This window comes from Hyalella azteca, unplaced genomic scaffold, assembly GCF_000764305.2.
Source record: "Hyalella azteca isolate HAZT.00-mixed unplaced genomic scaffold, Hazt_2.0.2 contig16075, whole genome shotgun sequence".
Lineage (NCBI taxonomy): Eukaryota > Metazoa > Arthropoda > Malacostraca > Amphipoda > Hyalellidae > Hyalella > Hyalella azteca.
The window spans coordinates 116755-138812 of NW_025945902.1; the positions used below are offsets into that span (position 1 = coordinate 116755).

At 38.5% G+C, this 22058-nt stretch overlaps 1 protein-coding gene across 1 annotated transcript in view; it reads right to left on the reverse strand.

Moving 5' to 3' along the window:
* The window catches only part of LOC108679805, a 68340-nt gene that overhangs the window by 27770 nt on the left and 18512 nt on the right, over nucleotides 1–22058 (reverse strand). The window contains exons 5-10 of the mRNA XM_047884749.1: nucleotides 21338–21505; nucleotides 19320–19539; nucleotides 11820–12040; nucleotides 2764–2939; nucleotides 1712–1781; nucleotides 1225–1288 (exon numbers count right to left, since the gene is read on the reverse strand). Coding sequence (XP_047740705.1) covers nucleotides 1225–1288; nucleotides 1712–1781; nucleotides 2764–2939; nucleotides 11820–12040; nucleotides 19320–19539; nucleotides 21338–21505 — 919 coding nt within the window. The remainder of the gene's footprint in view (nucleotides 1–1224; nucleotides 1289–1711; nucleotides 1782–2763; nucleotides 2940–11819; nucleotides 12041–19319; nucleotides 19540–21337; nucleotides 21506–22058) is intronic.

Below are 22058 nucleotides of genomic sequence, written 5' to 3' on the forward strand. Positions count from 1 at the left end.
ACACTACTGGGACCACCGCACAACACTACTGTGACCACCGCACAACACTACTGGGACCACCGCACAACACTACTGGGACCACCGCACAACACTACTGGGACCACCGCACAACACTACTGGGACCACCGCACAACAACGCATACAAGAGGACGTTACTAAGTATGATAACAAGTTACGATTACCTGATATATAAACAGGGAGATGTGTAGTAATGCTCGATTCATATATGGCATAGCAATTAAACTGTGGTGAGTATAGGTACTTCCACGACCTAGCTCTGACACACCTACTGGAACCGCCGCACGACATCGCATACAAGAGAACGTTACTAAGTATGATAACAAGTTACGATTACCTGATATATAAACAGGAAGATGGGTAGAAATGCTCGATTCATGTATGGCATTGCTATTAAACTGTGGTGAGTAAGTATAGGTACTTCCACCACCTAGCGCTACTACTGGGACCACCGCACAACATCGCATACAAGAGAACGTTACTAAGTATGATAACAAGTTACGATTACCTGATATATAAATAGGGAGATGTGTAGTAATGCTCGATTCATATATGGCATAGCTAATAAACTGTGGTGAGTAAGTATAGGTACTTCCACGACCTAGCGGCAACACACCTATTGGGACCGCAGCACGACATCGCATACAAGAGAACGTTACTATGTATTAAAAGCACTTGATTGCTTAAATCGCAAGTTGATCAAGAATTTAAAAGCAAGGAAAACAGCGAATAAATTCACCATTACCTAAGAATGAAAAAATATAACATTACTATGTATTATAACAAGTTACGATTACCTGACATACAAACGGGGAGGTGTGTAGTAATGCTCGAGTCATATACGGCATAACTTTTGAACTGATGTTCATAGGTACAAATTTCAGGTGAACCAAGGTTCACAACCATTCTTGTGAGATCTTAGTTGACCATTTTACGTATATGATAAAATTTTTTCCAGACTCCCTGATGGATCAAAATCGATACTCATGCATTCCAATGGGAAGGAGGAGGACAGCGTTGAATATCTTCGAAGGAATTACAGGAAATATCACAGGATATTTGTTTGCGTCAGACTCCCTTCAACATCATTGACCAGCGACACCCAGCTAGCTGTGTGCCGCTGTATTGATGTGTTCTATAGAGGTTCAAATATTTATTTCATCGAGTTTCTTTAATTTTTGAGGAGATACAGCTATTATCACTCACCTTGGAACTGCTTCAGGAGGATGTAGCCTTCACGTGTGTTGTCTTCAGTGAACTGTACTGGCCCCTAACAATGAAAAATTGTGCGTTATTATTAAGACTGAGATAAAGTCATTATCTGCATCGTTGAGACATAGAATCTGATATACATGTCCTGCACTGGTTACCATAGATCTAGAAGGACGAAAAGTCCTAACTGGCGATGGTCATGACACAAATGCCTATAGCATAGAACATTCAAGTTGTTTTATATGTATAAATACCATCTAAATGCTTACTGAACTTGGATGAAAATTTTCGACGAAATGAGAATGCAATAAAATAAAATAAAAATTTGCCTTATCACAAATTGTGATCAAAATTACATTGCTTCAACTCTTCCAAGTCGTTAATTAAAAATTTGAACGAAATTAAAATGCAAAAAGGCAAATCCACGTCATGCAGAGATGCCACGCATTTATTAAATTCTAAATAAGATAACGAGCCTCACCGTGACGCCCTCGAAGTGCACCTCAGAGAGCGCCTCCCGGAACAGCGTCTCCCAGATGGGATCGCGGTACCTGAGGAGGGAACGGTCCGCGTGAGTAGAGAGTTCTTGTGGGTACCAAAATAACTTATAATAATGGTAAATAAACTTAATAATCGCGGTACCTGAGGAGGGAATGGTCCGCGTGAGTGGAGGGTCCTTGTGGGGTACCGAAATAACTTATAATAATTGTAAATAAACCTAATAATCGCGGTACCTGAGGAGGGAACGGTCCGCGTGAGTGGAGGGTCATTGTGGGGTACCGAAATAACTTATATTAATTGTAAATAAACTTAATAATCGCGGTACCTGAGGAGGGAACGGACCGTGTGAGTGGAGAGTTCTTGTGGGTACCGAAATAACTTATAATAATGGTAAATAAACTTAATAATCACGGTACCTGAGGAGGGAACGGACCGCGTGAGTGGAGGGTCCATGTGGGGTACCTAAATAACTTATAATAATTGTAAATAAACTTAATAATTGCGATACCTGAGGAAGGAACGGTCCGCGTGAGTGGAGGGTCCATGTGGGTACCGAAATAACTTATAATAATTGTAAATAAAATTAATAATCGCGGTACCTGAGGAGGGAACGGTCCGCGTGAGTTGAGGGTCCTTGTGGGGTACCGAAATAACTTATGATAATTATAAATAAACTTAATAATAAATCAACTGAATGTTTAGTCAAGCTGGAGTCACACTTCATTTGGTGTCGTACTTCATTTTAAAGCTGGAATCAGCTTCAGTTTAGTCAACTTCATTTCAAGCTTCAGTCGTACTTAATTTTAGTTATTCAAATGATGCTGCAACAATGTTTATTAATAGAATGTCATTTACGATTTCATCGACGTTTATTAGCTTACTTCTACTAACATACACTTGATTTACTTAAAAAATTAATGAGACCTTGAAATTCTGAAAATCACACATCCAGAATGTGTTATTTGAATGAACTCGTCAATAAATAATTAATTTTACGTTAATAGACATTTTTGATGGTTTTAAACGAGTTACCTGAAGTCCTGGACAGTTCTGTATGTCTTGTTCTTATGGTTCATGCGGTGCAGTTTGTGCCCCACCGCTTGTATGGCCAGCGCCAGACTCCACACACCGTCGTACGTGTACGCATGGAAGCGAGAGTACTGATCCTTCCTCACAGCGTTGTATTCACTCTCGTACTGCGACACATTCTGCACAAACATGTATGATACTTCAGTAAACTTATATAATACGATAAGCATCTCGATCGGTTTGGTATTACTCCTTAGAATAATCATTCGTAGTGCAAGAAGTTATGCAACATCTTGAGAGTACGTATAGTTCATTGAAGTGTAAAATATTGAGTGGAAAACTAATAATTAAGTCACGAATTGTAGAAAGGGAAAGTACTGCCGTGTGGTAGCAGCATTAAGAAATTTTAATAATATAAGGCCAGTCTTGAGAAGTTTTATTCCAATGCACGGCATTTTTCAATTTTTTCGATATCTCCTATGACGCAGCATCTTCCAGTGCAATTGTCGCCTTGCCGTTACATCTCCAAAGCAAAGCACAAATAGAACAATTAATCTAGACTATGCCAGGCAATAGAGACATAAGCCATGGCAACGCAATCTATAGCCCCCAGCTCGATGCAAAGCGGTATGGTCTCCTTGTCTTAATAGTTCACTAGCCACTAATCCGATTCAAATGTAAATCACATCTACCGGGCAATCATTCAGGAACTGAAATAGCCAGAGTGCTAACTGAATTTCCGGCTCGACAGACTTGATGGAGAGCGAAATTGCAATTACGCAAACATGTAGCGCTTCTAGATTTTATCAAATCTGATTAAATAATTGAGTTTTCTCGGCTCCAGTCTCAGCTCGATTAATGAGACCTCAGTTCTCAGTATAATGTGAGAAAAGTAGAAAAGAGACCTTAGTGCTCAGTATAATGTGATCCGAACATATTGCGTCTGTTGCTCGTATTTCATGTTTAAGTAAATCAAAATTAGGGAATAATTAATAAAGATTCTATAAAAAAACACAGAAGAAAATTTTTTCGAAAAGAATCATGTTTTATCCGGTAAATTATGTCATCTTCTAAAAAAATATTTTTGGTTTTAGAGCGTTTATGAAAATATTCCCTAATAAGATTTAGTCTGAACTTGTAGTAGCACTGGCGGGCGACTCAGATTTCATACGCGTGGTTCAGTGTCATAACATCGAAGCCAGTCAGACCGCATCGATCTTGGCTCGACACTTTAATTGGAGCCTCGTCGCTCAAATAACCCTGATTAAACACGAATCCCAACCTTATTGAACAAATACGCAGTTTATTGATCTTCATTATCAACATTCTCTTAAAAGATCGCTCATTTTAGATAGTTTCGTTTTACGGATCGAAGAATAAAGAGGCGTTATATGCGCGCCATGACCACGCAGCGCTCAGAGCATCGAAGCAAACACTCGCCTATTTGTCGCCCATTATCCCTTTGGCCCAAAGGCAATCTACCATGTGACGCTAATTAGGGATTGTTATTGCAGGAGAGAGAGAGCGAGACAATAGATCATTGCTATAACCCGAAGATGCGTTTTACCAGGAGCTTCAATACTTGCGATATAAGCTAACATGACAGGAAAAATACTATGCGTAATTTCAGATATCAAACAATTATATCCATGGATTTGAAGCTTCGAAATAAATTCAAAAAGATATTTCGCTTTAAATTTTTTTCATTTACTTCAATTAATGCATGATATAATAGCGTTTGTAAAACTTAGTCCCAAATGTTAAAACCTTTAAATTTCATTTTATTTTATATTATTGGGCTTCTGAGTGCTAAGAAATGTAACCGTGAACGCAAGGAAACGAGAGCTGCACTCCTATCGAATATGCACTACAGGCAGAGTTTGAGCCTGTTTGACGATCGAGGTGCTGCGACTCTGTCGCTCTGTAGGAGCTGATAGCTTTCATTTATATTTTATAGTGATCCGCAGAAACTCTGTCGCTCTGCATGAGACGACAACTCTTATTCATGATGTGCCGCTGCAACTCTGTCGCTCTGCAGGAGCTGATAGCTTTCATTTATAGTGATCCGCAGAAACTCTGTCGCTCTGGAGGAGACGACAACTCTTATTCATGATGCGCCGCTGCAACTCTGTCGCTCTGCAGGAGCTGATAGCTTTCATTTATATTTTATAGTGATCCGCAGAAACTCTGTCGCTCTGCATGAGACGACAACTCTTATTCACGATGTGCCGCTGCAACTCTGTCGCTCTGCTGGGCTCATAGTCCGGTGTAATATGATGTCGGTGCCGAGTAATAAGGTGGCGAATTCATTAGTACAGTAGAACCTCGTTTGACGCCAAAAATCCGTTCCGGAAAGTTTAACGTTAAAGGAAACGTTCCTTAACCAAGAGAATTTCTCCAATGGAAATAGAAATAATTGGCTCGCAGCCCTTCTTGACTCGCTTATGTAAGAAAGATGCGGGCTATGTAGGTATATTTCTTAGATGAAAACAGTTATTAGTAGAGCTAAATAATATACTCACGATAAAAGATTATTCACTCTCCTTGAAGTTAAAATTCATCAGATACGTTGCTATTTTTTGGGGGTAAAAAGAAATTATCTGTATACCTGAGCTAAATAAGTCTTCAGGTTTCCAGAAGCTCAGAAAGCCACGACCATGTCAAATGAAGTAGGCCTTTGGATCGGCTCTCGTTGGTGCTCAGTGCAAACAATACATCGCATCGGATTGGCATATTGCTGAGGCCGGAGATATCAGGAAAGCGCAGCGTTCGTGGATTTATAATACAATTTCAGACAATAGTGGAAACGGTGTTTCTGAGGGAACCGTCTCTTCCAACATCTTCTAAATGAACTTAAGCAATGAGAGTTCATTACAAAGTTGATTGCCCTCGTTTCTGGAAACTGGTCTGAGAACCTAGCGCTTTTCCGGATGCTGGCTTTTATCAGTTGAGACGTTGCTATGGAGCGAAAACTTGAAAACATTCAACTCCAAATTATTGAACTATACTTTGAATTACAAGAAATTGAAAAGCTAGAAAAGAATTGTGTACAATCTTCCAGACTAGCAGGAATCTTTTGATTAACATATGTCTGTCTAACTGTCGTATTTTCGTGAATATTAGTTATCTAATTCGAAGTGAACAAGTCAATGCCGACTTATGCAAGATTTTTTTTTTTGTCAAGCCAATGCTCTTCATTACAGAGAATCACTGATGCATAATAATCCCTTTCATATAATAACAATTGCTAATATAATAACGGTTCATTAAAGTGAAAAATAGAATAGACATGATTTTTTCACTTGTAAATTTCTACAAATCTGCAACAGCACACTCTATAAAATTTACTACGACACATATTCGCCTTTTCTTTTCAATCAATTTTTAAAACGAATAAAATATATTTATTTGCCTTAAAGTACTTCAAGAAGCATTCCTAACTTATTTAATTGCGTTGTAAAACTGCAGAGTCTCGAAGACGAAGCCTGGCCGTAACACAAGTAGCGGAAAGTAGAGCAAGTATATTAAGTGGTGAGAGGGTCGCTAGCTGAACTGCCGTAACAGAAGTAGCAGAAAGTAGAGCAAGTAAAGTGGTGAGAGGCTCGCTAGCTGAACTGCCGTAACAGAAGTAGCAGAAAGTAGAGCAAGTAAAGTGGTGAGAGGCTCGCTAGCTGAACTGCCGTAACAGAAGTAGCAGTAAGTAGAGCAAGTAAAGTGGTGAGAGGCTCGCTAGTAACACAAGTAGCAGAAAGTAGAACAAGTAAAGTGGTGCGAGGCTCGCTAGCTGAACTGCTGTAACACAAGTAGCAGAAAGTAGAACAAGTAAAGTGGTGCGAGGCTCGCTAGCTGAACTGCCGTAACACAAGTAGCAGAAAGAAGAACAAGTAAAGTGGTGAGAGGCTCGCTAGCTGAACTGCCGTAACACAAGAAGTAGTCGATTGCCTCTCACGGCACAGACGGACAGCCTCTGCAAGGAACCATAATTTCAGGCCCGCCCCAAAAGGTATGATTAATTGAAGCTCTTTGAAAATAACCCGAGTCGGTCTGCTGCGCCATCAACCTCAGACAATTATTATTGTCTTTCCGGCACTACAATCATCAATTACTCGAATGGAAACCGACGTAGCCTTGATTGTTCGAACGATCCAAAAAGACCTGAATTGGAGGAAAATAATAGTTGACAAATAATGCTCATTGATTCGTAAATTAGATCTGAGCATTTCCTCTGCGTAGGCTAAATGGCATTAACTCTCATGAACCGAGGGGGTAAGAAGAGGAAGGCGCGAAGTTTGTTTGTTTAGATGCATTATTTTGTCAGCAGGTCAAATGTGATTCCATACAGTAAAAAAATTAAATATAGACTTTAAATGAAAGCAAAGTTCCGAATCTAAGTCTAGAAAAGATGCCAAACCAGCGTCATTTTGCCATACAAGTGATCTAATCTTTGTCGTTCAATTTGGTAAAAATTCAGGTATCACACAAGCCAGTTTGTTTATAGAAATGTGCGAATAAAAACAAATGATCGAAAACTGATTACATTGTGCTTAAAAAGAATATCACTCTACAAAGTTGAGCTCAACACAAATTTGTTCTCAAATAATTCATTCGCGTCCAACGAAAAGGAAAAGTATTTCCATAGACCGTCTCGTTTAAGCAGGAAGTTCCTCTAAAATTTGCATTGTATAATGTATTTGTAGCGCACACAGGCGAACGTAGTCGACTTGGACTATCGCTAAAAAGCAGAAAATAGTAGAATGCGACAAGTTCAGTAATGCGCGTTTCTTCTAATCGTCTTGCTCCGGGCCAAATGAACGCATGAAGCTACTCATGGAATAGAAACTGCCGTCCCAACTGCTGCAACGTCGAGTTCCGCATAGTCTCGGCCAGCATTTGCATCTCAATCGCTTCTATGAGAATCAATGAAGTGTTAGTGCCGCCAGGCATTCGTGAGAAGAACATTCTCAGCATAGCAGCAGGCAATCTCATTGCGCAATAATACGCATACTTACGAGTACAAATACCACAGCATAGGACGGTGCCTAGCTATACATGATCTTTATTTAGATTTTTGATGCGGCTGCTAGACGGGATTTCATGAGAGATGATGAAATATTGTTTTCGCTCTTTATTAAATTTCCCCCTGCATAATCACTAAATTGCAGATTAAAAGGCATAAGAGTAGGAAGAAAAGCGAGCTCATCTTCACATTCTGCATACACAGATTAAATCACAGGTTACCAATCATTTACCCACAATTTTACCTCGAATCTCGGCCATCAAAAATTTGATCACTGTCCCCCGATCAAAAACCTGATCATTTACTTCTGATTGACCATGCACTTTTTTAATTGAGAACTCGGGGCTTCAGCGAGCCCTAAACATATTGCATCCATACAGAGCTGTCATCACTCTCACATGACACACTTGAGTAAGTGTGAAAGAGAATGGAATGTTATCACACGTAAGATTCGATGTAATTTGCACTGCTGAGCATCATAGTAGGCAAGCAACATCAGCACCAGAGCGTCATTCACAAGCGTTCAGTGAGCATTCAGGTGATCAACCGGTCTGCATGACCGTATCCAAGATCGAAACTCGTTGAGTATGTTTCATATATTGAAAGTATGTGCGAGTGACCTTTAAGTCACTCGCTTATGTATGAAGAAGACCATCTAAAAAGCGAAGGCGTTTGTGTGCAGGGACCGGCACCTGCAACAAGGTGATTACACGGCCTCGTGATAGGAGAGTGAATGGCCCTGAGTAACTCGCAATTTAAACCCTGGAATTTTCTGAAACTCCCATTTACGCCCGACAACTCACAATTCTCGTCTATTTCTACCAGTCTACTGTATCCGTAAGTTGAACTAACTGGTTACGTATTTTTGCTCCTGTGCAATATTTAACGGGAAAAGTTGCATTAATCATAGAACTAGCCAACTAATAATTGATTTTCCATATCAAACGTAATTACCATGGCTAAACTTTTTTGAACTTTGCAATCGCATATTACACGTTATGTCCTTGAATTAAAGTACTCATTTGTAATGCGTTAATTATAATTGCTTTACGATAGCTGTGAGTTTTTATACGTTTGTTTATCTTTTTAACTACGTTAAAAACTTCACAATGATTCATGCTGACAATATTTGCTGCCATTTTACTGAAATAAATGTGTCCAAAGGGTTTTCGCATTAAATGTATGATTTTTTTGCATGACTTACATTAGATGATTGTTAGACTCTCATTTTCCTTAAAAAATTATTTCGAAGAGTTTTTGTATTCAAGGTGCATTTTTCCACATTAGTTACATTAGATGATTCATGAGCTCTCATTTCATATAGAAAAAAAGCACATTAGAAAAATTTTATATTTTTGGATCGAGTACGAGTCTTCTAGAAGTGCTCAGTAAAGTAACCTAATAAAAATGATAGTCTACAATAAAAGCGCATCAATGAACTATCCTGAGCTACGATCAATCGATAATAGTGAATATTTAAACCAATTGAAATCATTATTCGTTATGAGAAAAGTGGTAGTGGCTTTTCAAACGATTTTAAGGAAATTACCACTGCCAGAAATGCATTTAAAACTATCCTCCAACTTTAAATATGAGCAATTTCCCAATTGTTCTTCCAATAATAAGCATACCTAATAATGTGAACAGGCCTATCCAGGCCTATTCTTTAATGCCGAAGATACTATACTACTATACTATACCTACTCCTTCTGTGAGCCTTCTCCTGGCTTCTAAGTGCAAAGCGGCTGAAAATGCGATAGATCCTAGCGAATTCTGGGATCCAAGCGAAAAAGCGGCTGAAATTGCGATAGATCCTAATGAGAATAAATATGTTGGAACGGATGAAAAATTACACAATGCTATGATGGCTGGAAAAATTAATGTAGGTCTTGGAGTATAAAAGAATGTAAAAGCCCACACACTGAAATGAGTAAATTTTTTTACAGTCCTAAAACCGGCTACATGGGGAAGAAAGAAATTTATCGTATGAGTGGTGGACCTCGAGAGCAAATCATTAATTGGTTGCAATTACAGAAAACATGCACTTTAAATGAACCAATAAGGCATAATTTCACCACAAGAAGAGTTAAAGTAACAACACAAAGTTTTGTGGTGATCAATAATGATGAGTGCCAGGTTCTGGAAAATATTTCAAAAATCTAAATCGATTATATTTCCCACAGAACTATCTCCAATCGTGACACTAGGTCAAGTACCGGGTTCTCGGTTAAAAAGTGCATGGTTAATCATAAGTAAATTATCAGGATTTTGATCGGAGGACAGTGATCGAATTTTTGATGTCCAAGTTTAGAAATAATATTGTGGGTAAATGGTCGGTAACCTGTGATTTACGGTGTTAATGCAAACTGTGGTTATGGGATCGCTAGTATACCTACTCATAAGTGTTCAATTATTAATATACTTCAATTAGTCTTCAATTTTGTTGACGAATAATGTGTGTCTTTTTACAGTTTACAGGCAGTTTTAAACTAACAAATGTGATGACAATTATTTTCGAGTAACCCAAAAAAATTAAATAAAAATGAGCAGAACATTTATCCGATGAAGCGCAAACATCGCTTTTCGTTGGTAAAATATCGGATTCTCAAAAGAGGGCCCATCATTAGAGAACACGGCAATTTAATACGAAAACGCTGATTGGAGTCGTCAGTTTATTCTATGTTGAAAAGATTCTGAAGTTTCAATGCCGAGCGTCATCTTGTAGAAAGTTAGGTCTAAGGCAGCACAGCCTCTCTTGTTGACGTTGCTTGCTTAGACAACAAGATTTGTTTTCTTTCATCTTCTTGCGTGCAAAAAGATGCGGGCTCGGCAATCACAATTTTTCCCTGTAAGGAGTTTTGGCGGCTTGGTTGAATGAACTTTATGAGGCTCCGGAGGATGAGTGTGCGGGAGAGTTCCAGGCAAGTGGAGCGCTATTGGAACCACGCATGAAAGCCCCGTCCAGACTCAGCTGTCGTGTGAGCTAAATTTGGATCTATAAGATCTTTGAGGTTTGTATTCTGAAAACATTGAGTGCGCATTGCAAAAAAATAATGCCTGAAGATGAGTCCTGAGCCTAATTGTTTTCTCGATGACGGACATTTTTTTAAATCCTCTGTATTTTATGAGAGTGCCTCATTTTCTTTGAAAGTCAAGTAAAAAGAAACCTGCTACACATCATTCCACGATTCTTTATAAATGAAGACTAATCATCGAACACAAACAAATCAAAAGCAAATCAAAATTAGCACAGGAAAGAATAAAAATGAGCGTAAAACTATTCATAACCATTTTATTGAAATTAGAATTTCAGTGGAATATTCCCCCACTAGTCGATAATTATACTTTATGTGCAGCATTTCACCTCGCGGAACACGAGCGATTGGTCAATCAAGATATAATATTAGTGGTGACTTGTCTTGTCGGATACGGCAGCAGAGTCATCAGAAGTATAAATAGCGACTCATCATGCTGTGGACAGATAATCGTGGATTGATGTTAGGAATAACCCACCTGTCAGAAACGGTGGGTCGGTCACGAGATGATGTTAAGAGAGACACACTTTGCCAGAAATGGTGGGTTGCCGACTGGTTGCCGGACACGGTGGGTCGGTTATGGAATGATGTATAGGGAGGAACTCTCCTTACCGGACACTTTGAGTCGGTCAAGGGACGATGTTGGAAGTGATGCACCTTTCCAGACACGGTGGGTCGGTCATGGGACGATGTTGGAAGTGACTCACCTTGCCGGACACTGTGGGTCGGTCATGGGGCGATGTTGGAAGTGACTCACCTTGCCGTACACGGTGGGTCGGTCATGGGGCGATGTTGGAAGTGACTCACCTTGCCGGACACGGTGGGTTGGTCAAGGGACGATGATAAATGTGACTCACCTTGCCGGACACGGTGGGTTGGTCAAGGGACGATGATAAATGTGACTCACCTTGCCGGACACGGTGGGTTGGTCAAGACACGATGATAAATGTGACTCACCTTGCCGGATACGGTGGGTTGGTCATGGGACGATGTTAAAAGTGACTCACCTTGCCGGATACGGTAGGTCGGTCGTGGGACGATATGGGTAAGAGGTCAGTCATGATGCAACCCTCGAGGGCAGCCATGATCTCCTCAACGGCACACTTGCCCTCGGTGTCGTTGGGCAGACTCTGGTGACCGCCAGGATTGACGGTAGTCTCGTGCGTCTCCCTCTCCTGCGGTCCGTGAACTTCTTCGTCCAAAGCCCACCACTCCTCTCGGTACATTCCTGGCGCAGGAAATGGAAATTGATGAGGGAGGAAAACTAAGAAGGTTCACGTTCTCGTACTTCATGCAATCAAGTAAAAACTCATGCAAGGCTTGTACGATTTTCAAAGTTATTAAACTAAGTTGGAAACTTCTAGTGATGAAATTCAATAATATTTCGAGAACAATCTTAAACAATTTCAGCTTAGTCTTTCAGTCACAGTCTAACGCGAGCTCAGTATAAATAGGCTCCAGAGAACGAATTTTATTATATAAGGGATGAGATGAGAATTAACGGCTCATGATTGTCGTTAAGATTAATTCCATCGCGTATCTTGTCGCTGTCGCCGCCGCACCTCCCGTGGCCTTATAAACTTCTGCTAAAATACCAAGAATTTTCAACGTCGTTGTCCTCAGTCGTTGATGAGAGTCGAAATCAAAGAGGAACTTTGAAATCTACTGTTTTCAAAGGGAAGTTTTCATGGAGTTCAGGATAAAGGAATGGCAACCAACTTTTGGATATCTTTGGCAAGATTGAAATTTGCTAGAATTTGCTGAATAATTTAATTAGTTGCTGTGGAGGGCGAACATATAATGATTGGAACATTGAAAAAGGAAACGGATTATATCTAGACTTACTTGGACATATTTGAATAGTTACGATAGTAAAGATTAATATTATTAAGTTAATTAGGGAATGTGAATTTATTAAAAAAAAATACTCAAAATGCCATTATAACTTAGGGTAGAAACGAGAGTTATATATATTAATTCGTTATTCCAGTGTTCTTTGAGTGATTTTATGCGAACAGGTATTTTACAGTTTTGTGTATTTTCATCATCTTCATTCATCAGGCTTTTTCGTGATTCAGTTCGCGCGAGTTTGCCAAATTTCATAGTCGAGTTGAAGGCGCGAGTCGCTCAGCGCAGATCAGGGCCGGCAATCGAGCGGGCAATTTACGGTCATCATTACGCAGAAGAATGCGGCACTCAGGAAGCGCAGCATACGGGACGTGGGACGACCAACTTCTTTCCTCGGCATACGGGGTCTACTGATACTCGTACGGTCATATTTGGGAAATTTATTTAATCACCATGGTATTCAATAACGCGCAGAGAATAAGATGCAGATAAATTTTTGCTTAAACTAAAATTTTAAACCGATGAACTCTCGTTAAAACTAAAATGTTAGGCCAATAAATTCTCGTTTAAACTAAAATTTAGAAAGCCGATATACTCTAGCTTTAATTAAAATATGAAGTCGATGTATTTTAGTTTTAACCAAAATTTGAAGCTGATCAACTCTCGTATTAAGTAATACTGTATGTATCAACGATATACTTGCACTACGATTTGAACTATGGGAAAAGCAGCCCAAACGATCTAATGTGGCAATATACTGAATTTTAAAAATATATTTTAAAATAATTTTCGCGAAACGAAAAATTTTTGCACATAACGTTTCAAAAGGATGAACGAAAAAGAAGAGCAATGGAAGAAGGAGCAACAGGGGTTATATGAAGCACCCAGGTAACATCAAATAAATGGTGTGCGCTTGCGACACATCTCAGGGGCTTGGCGACGCAACCCAACCAGACTGCAGATGCTGTCATTGGGATTCAGCCTCACGCCCTGCATCCAACCACGGAGTAAGAAGCAAAACCAAAAGAATGTTTTCTGAACCTAATTCCCAACCCTCCTCCTCGTACTCGTGAACATCAAATAAACCAGGAAATCAAGTCTACGATTGCTGGTGTGATACTAGACTTGTAGTTTTTATTACTTGGCAGCGTTACCATTTTAATGTGATCATCGAATCTCAAAAAATTCCTCGTCGATTCTGAAAAAGTGGAAACTTAGCATTTGATAGTTATCTAACCAATTAATGTTTTATTTCACGCATGCGATTTTATTCTTCAAAAAAGATTTCTTATTCGCTTCGAATAGATATTTTACAAAATAATTTGGTACTTTTTGGAACCAAGTTGAGTTTAAGAATAATTATTGAGTATAGTAATTGAGAACAAGAGAAACAGAATAAGTGAGAACAAGGATTTACCCTTGATTGAGTATAATAATTTATAATTGAAGGCTCAATTATAAATTATTTAGAATTGAGTCTTCGTCCCCTCCCTCGACTACCAAGTCTGTTGACTTGAGTAACGCCAGTAATTGGTCGAGTGGAAAACTCATTGAAGTTGTGACCAAAATGATTAAAGAATGACAACATTTAATTCAGCATGCTTCAGTGTCTACGTGCTGGAATCCGTGTCAAGACGTTATTTTCTAACGCTACTGGAATTGATGATATTTTGAAATATCATTACGTAGCTGCTTGCATCATACGTTCACGTCAAATTCCAGGTATTCGGTTCCATTGAAATCTTTGATCTAAATTTGATTTAAAGATGGTTGCAAAACAGTTCAAAGTCTTTTCCTGCCTGCGAGGCTGGCAGCTGTGATAAAAATTTAAACGACACGCTGGAATTTGTCACAAACTGCCGGTGTGACGGCCAATAAGAAATGCAATACCATGTTTCTGGCGCGTCAAGCGAGACACTTCATGTGCTTAAATGAAATAAAGACGATACATAAAAAGATCAGCTCGTGCAATTCCGCCTTTAGACAGAATACGTTATGCATTTAGCATTGGACAATGATGCTAAAATGATAACTTCGTCGACACACACGGAAAAATGCACATAAAAATGTGAGTCATATACACAATTGCGGGTACAAGATACGTTTGGAAGACTACGAAAGATTCAAAACGAATGCGAAAAAGAATTAATTTCTTATTACCAGCAAATATATTATCGGCAAATTTCTTGATCAAAACTTGGACCCAAGAGCCTAGATAACAATCTTGTTGATGGATTTCACCCCTTATCCCAACGGGCATAAATTCCCCTGCTTACACATTCGAGGACCATGTCATCTGTACATTTTAATATTGAGGCACTCTTCTAATTAAATTTCAGAGAGTTTGGCGGCAAGACCTCGAGCTCAATTTAATCTGAAGCAAAGGCTTGCATGTGCAGATATCATCAGAACAAGAGAAGCTGGTTGGTGTCCCGCCTTAAGTTGCTCCTTAGTTTTAGATCTAATTTTAACTTCCAGTGCCGCCCCTATTTTGAGCAAGTGCATCTCTCATACGATGCAAATTTATCACCAAAATTGCATCGTTCATGTCTATATGAGAACGAGCTCAGAACGAGACTGCAAGTTAAATTTGCAGTCGTGAACCTGATGAGCGGTGAGGTGGCTACTTCTTTAGGTACCAAGGACTACTACACACAGGACATGCATAGCCTATGTCCAGCCTCTGCTAGCAGAGGCGATCGCCTACACTATGAAAATGCTGTTGTTTTAGTGGCATCAACAAATGATATGCCCATAATTGTTTCATACAATAGTATTACAATACAAGGACTACTACACACATTGTAATACTATTGTATGAAACAATTATGGGCATATCATTTGTTGATGCCACTAAAACACCAGCATTTTCATAGTGTAGGCGATCGCCTCTGCTAGCAGAGGCTGGACATAGGCTATGCATGTCCTGTGTGTAGTAGTCCTTGTTAGGTACTTAAATTCCAGAGGCTCACTTTTATTTCTAGCACTTTTTTGTGGGGGTACTCGTAAATCAGATTGAGAGGGGAATTAGGAGGAAGAAAGGTATTAGGTTCAACAAAAAACGATTATGCTTAGTTGATAGAGTTCTTGTATTCAGTAGCTGGGATCCGATGAGAATTTATTATTTTTCATTGCACTATTCGTGATCTGACTATTGTCAAATTCTCGTACATGGATCAAAAACATGCCACTTTTTAAAATTTTACATTACGCTTATATTCCGTATTGTCTAAAAGTCCTATTGTCTTACGCTTATATTTCGTATTGTCTATCGTCTAAAGGTCAAGACTCTCAGTTGGCAATTAAATTCAATAAGAGAATTGACTTGAAATCCTGAGCCGCCTCACCCGAAGCAAAATAAACGAAAATAGAGTTTCTGCAACATGAAGCCTTTCCTACAGACTGTTGCGGTTCTGCATGGCAATACTAATATAGGGGCGAGAACAATTGCGTTTGACCCAATACATCGACCAATTACCACACTACAGCAACAATAGTATATTGACAAATTCGATAGAAGCCAATGCTCCCAAGAATTTTGATTATCTCGTGGTGCTCCTTTGTACATATTTTTAGCCCTACCTAACTTCCACCGCTACCAATCTCTTCTACTCTCTTATATTCTATCAATTATACAAACATCAATTTTCACTCACAATCATAGCCACTATCTTTTCAAAGAACGAACCAGTAAGAATTGTGAGTTCTTCATTCTTTTCTCTTTATCACTCTCACCCATTCTCCTCATTTAGGATCCTCTCCAAAATCTGCTATCTTTATCTCTCTTTCATATCGCAGTTCATTGACAAGTTCTCGGCAGTTTTGTTTACACCTCTTCTCATTCATGTCTACTCTTAAGTATTATGTCATTCATATATTTAAATCGCAATTTCAATAAAAATTTGAAGGTAATTAAAACTTTAGGGAAATCCACCATTTATTTCCAGAAAACATTTCGGACTCAATCGTCAGTTTGAACATTCTAGAATTTCGAAATGACGATGGAGCTGGACTCCGAAACGTTTTCTATAAACTGTGGTAAATTTCTGTGTGTTTAGCATTCTATCGTTTACTCTCCTCTCATTCTACGTGTCTTCTCTCCAGCATTCGCACATGCCACACATACTCACACATATTACTCACATACACACATGCCACACACATTAATACCTTGTAGCTCTCTCCGCACCGTTGTACATCTATTTATTTTTTAGAATGAACATTTTTCATACCGCAAATTGAAACGCCAGTGTTTTTTTTCGATTCTTGTATGCACCAAATCAAGTTGTGTCACATCACTTTATTATATCATTCCCTCCACATTTCCCTAATTTTTTTTATTCAAATTGCAATTTTATTCCTCGAAACGAGTCAATTTGAACATTCAAGCTATTTTTTACGTCCTCCTCTTACGTTCTCACTCTCTCAATTCAGTTACCACATATTTTGGTCCATTTTTGTTAATTAACACACACCCAAAACATTCAGATCCGCTGTGTGTATGTATTTACTATATATGGTCTACGTACGCGAATTATTCTTTTAACATAGTAGAATCTAATAAACAAAACAGCGTATTTTAGTAAACAACGTAACAGCGTAAAAACACGTAAAGTTTTTATATGTTTTACAATGCAATTAGCGTGCGCCAACATGTCATTCATTTGTTATTCAGCAGCTGTAGCTAGGTATATTTCTGTGCAGAACAGTTGGGATGTTTAAAATCATGTGTTTCACGTCACACTTTCTTCATGGCTTAATCAAAATGTCACACTAAAATCAGCCTAGCTACATTCAGGTTAATTACCAGGCCACTATCGAACACTAAAGATTCAAAATCTAATATTCTTAATAAGTACCTCACCAACTATAGCCATATATATTTACACAATTGACCATTTTTGCCACCATTATTCGTTACAGGCGAACAAGCGTCTTTTACGTTGCCGTCCGTTAGAAGAGATGTTTCTTTCCTCACTGGAAAATGCTTCGAGAATAATACTTGATTACTGACATACCTAATGTAAATCTTGCCCAAATTTCAAGTGAGTACAAGATGACAGTATATAATGTTATTGTTATTAGATGATGCAATGTAATGTAATGTTATTAGATGATGTCACGGACAGCCGTCTGGCTGTCCGTGACTTCACGTTTTGTCGATGAGAAAATGCGCTGTCTGTCACTCACTGCAGTGCGTACTGATCGAATTTTTTTCGTTACAAAAATTTACTTGGAGATTATACCCCAAATAAATGCGCACTGCAAAACATAACAAAATGGTCGCTTAAGATCATATTTGTGCCTTGACTTTTAAAAGGAAGCCAAGCAGAACTGAAAAACTAGTAAAAATGGCGAAACTTTTCATCAAGTGCATAGTTGAGTTACGGCGTGCAGAGGAATTACAGTAGCGTTATGGAAAGTGTGAGAAGAACTTCACAGTAGAAATTAACAACAGTAATTTTTATAGACTAATTTTTCATGCAAGAAAATAATGAGAACAGCACAAGAAGAATCTCTTATTTCAGGACAGGGCATTGCTATACAAAATTTATTGGTGTCCGTGTTGCGGCCTAAGTTCACGTAGCGGAAAATTTCTTGTTTGGGATCGTCGCGTATATATAGCTTGAAAAGCCGTCAGTGATGAAGTCGTGTCATTATGATTATTTTATAGATAACACCAAAATGTTTGGCTGATGGAGTCACGAAATCTGAAATATTTTTGATAAAACGGCCGCTTATTTCTTTCAGAAAGATCCAGAATCAAAATTATGTAATAAATACAATTTAAAAAAATGTCAATCAAGATAAATTAACTACTTCCTGTTCCTGTCACTTTTAGCAGTAAACAGCACCGTTGCACGAGCATGTTATAGAACCACCTAAATTTGAGTTCATTCAAATAGTTCGGAATGTGTTCGGAAAATATTTCTATTTATCTAGGTAAAGTATGTCATTTCATGCCAAAGAAAATAGTTATTGAACGAATTGTGATTTGAAAGAGCTACATTGCTGATGAACAGTCAGTATATCGTGGAAGTGGATCACAACTTTTGGGCATGTCTGCGTCATTATAAGTAAAATGTTGTACGGTGCTGAAAATTCTGTAAGGTAATTTTTTTATGACTTTAAAACTTTCGAAAATGTGTTCATTGGCCGCAATTTGTAGAAATTTATATTAATATATTGATTATCAGAATTGCCTTGTGAAAATAATTATTAATATCTTCCACACCGACCAATTCAAAATCTCCTAGTGTTCTTAGCTAAAGATTTTGCGTCTAGGTCCACGATATTGAATGTGCTGAATTTTTTCTTTGCTAGCAGACCCTGATCGTGACGAAGTCATGGCCACTGTGACACAAATGAAATAACATTTGAATTAAATTGACTGTACATGTAAATTGATTACGAGAAGGATTCTCAACGATTAGGACTCTCATTGCTGAGTTCAGTTTTGATTTTTCGAGTTACGATGATTTTTCATTTATTTACGATGCACTTTTAACTAATGAAAATTTAAACCTAGTTACTTCAGGCTATATTAACGTATAGGTTCGGTTCACTTCTTGTTAATGAAATTCAAATAAAACAGGCCATAATATTAAAAAATTAGATGTAGCCTTTTTCTATCATCATATAGATTAAAAATATCTCACCTGTTATAATCCACTGGTAGTTCTTGCCGTACATTTTCTTCCTGTAAGCTTCACAAAATATCCTCCTGGCCCAATCTTCATCGAAATTTCCCAATATAATTCGAACGTCTTTCTCGATAAGTTTGTTCAGTTGATCTTTCAATTCGTCGGCAAACGATTGAGCCTCTGCGATTTCATATCCGTCCATGTTATCCAATAAACTCAGCAGGTGATTGTGCGACTGCAAATAGAGGAGAACCACCTGTGGTTTACAGAGTCTAAGGCTTTCTCCGAGATAAATATATTACAAAGGGAAGTTTGGAAAGTGAATGATTTTCACCAGCATAAAAAAATAATAATCCACACGAGCGAGGAAGAGAAAAACTTTACCCAAAAAATAAAAATACGAATGTCAAGTTTTGAATTAAAAATTTGGTAGAATATTTATTAAATTAGTCGAATGCTGGTACTAAGCAGTGCCAGAAAATTGTATACTTTTCCGCAAAAAAAATCCATTGTTGATTATTGGCACTTCAAAATGTCATCAAGGTCTTGACTATTTCCCTTTATTTAGGCATGTAAAAAGCTCCAATGATCTTAAGATACCACCAAGATCAATTCAGTGATTGGACCACTTTTTTCAACACTCGAGCACGTGAGCTCGTCCTTGAAACGTAGTCTTCTCTCCTCACACTAAAAACTCAAGTATTTTTTCGAGCTCAGCATAGCTAGTGAGAATTGGCATGATTATGTATAATTTGGATGAGAAATTAGAGAAAAGGTGGGTGGCGTGTCGAACGAGAGTCTGCCATGCTGTCTTTCAAACAATGAGCTTTCCATTAAAATTCAAACTTTTTGAGGGTTTTTACAGTTCGCTTAGCGCTCTCGCGGCACGGAAGGATTGGTGCAGGCGGCTTTGGTCGTCAAAATTCGTCTCAAGTTAAATAAAAGGCGTTGAACAAAATTGGTTGATTCCACATGTTTATGGAAAGATCGGGTTCCAAAGGCCGGATTCCTTGTGAATCAAGTCACGAAAAATTCAAGAATCTGCAACAGGCCATGGGCCTATTTCTTCAGTGCCGACACTTCTATTCTATTCTTTCTATTTGAGTGTTTCGGGATTTTCAAATTCTCTCAGTTTCGAACTTAAAAACTGCATGGCGTTGCATCGAATCTCCGACCTGTCAGATATGACATTATCAATAGAAACATCTAGCCAAACGTGGTTATAGATGCTCGTGAGAACCCATACTATATCCATAGAATGATATTTGTCGAAGTTATCAGGAAAATTTTAACGGTTGTAAATATGTAAATGTATTACTCTAAATAATGTAGTAAGTCGGTAAAAACACCTCAATATATTTATATTTACGACTGAAAACTATATATGTAATAGCAGAGCAATTGAATGTCACAGAAACCCAAACAATCGATCGAGGATTGTGTTAAATTCAATCATACCCGTTAGAATACTCGTCGCATTCTGGGCTTGTTAGCGAATTGCACAAGACTGTCCTGTCTTTATATAGGGCGGCCTCTCTGCTTCTAAGAACATACTCCTGGTGCCAGGATTTGCATGGAAACGAGCGTGGGCTCTAAGAACTGATAAAGACTCGATAGCATCCGCGCAACGAGTGGTTAAAGGCACCTGACGAACATTTGCTAACTTCACCTGACTCGTCTGGAGAAAATCTGGCTTAATTCTGTTTTTCGTCGCTCAATGAAATTTTTAATAATGATGCTGCAGATTTATTATTATTATTTACTGTTAAGTGTAATGAAATTTGAATGGAACTTCCTATATTTATACACGCACGAATATTTATAAGAGTTTTCTTGCTTTAAACTTCTTGTAAACATTAAACAAGCTCGCCAGCAAACCAGCAATCGTAAATTCTCGACATCAAACGTTGACAGTACATTTTGTACGCACTTCACTTTAGGACCAATTTTAAATTATTTTACAATGATAAACAATTCTGAATTATTACCAGTAGAGAAGGTGACCTATATTTAATCATTAACCAAGTCCTCACCAGCGCATGCCGAGGTTTGTTCTGATAGAGCGTGCCGATCCTCGTCCAGTTGAAGGTTCGCAGTAGCTGCAGGCGTGGCAGATTGAACTCGTTCTCCGACGGGGCCATCCTGAAGAAGTTCGGATACTTCACGGCCGAGAACATCGGGTGCGTGTCCGCGTACGACAACTGCCGGAAAAACCAGGGCATAGAGAGTCAAGTGCTAAATTCGTAATATTAGAAATGTCGTATTGCGTATGTTGATAACTTTAAAGATAATGGATGAGTTAACAATACAATATTGGTATCTATACAATATACAAAAATATAACTCAGTACTCACTGCAGTGAGTGACAGAGAGCGCATTTTCTCGTCGATGAAAAGGTGAAGTCACGGACGGACAGACAGACGGACGGACAGACAGACGGACACAGACGGACGGCGAGCACATTAGTGCATTTTTTCCATAAATGAGAATATGCGCTAAAAATAGCCAAAAATCATTTGATTGGTTGTGATAGCAGTATTTTAGACGAGCACATACTAGAGGTAATCATAACCACATTATTATTTAGCATTCTTCACAACTTCGTTCCCCCCGATCATCATTGTTAAAAATAAAAACATAAAAAAAAAACAAACAACTTCACCGAATTTCGTCGGATAAATTCAAATCATATGCTTTGTCCAGCATTTGTTTGCATTGTAGCGTCAATAAACGGGGCATTGTTTGTGATGGTC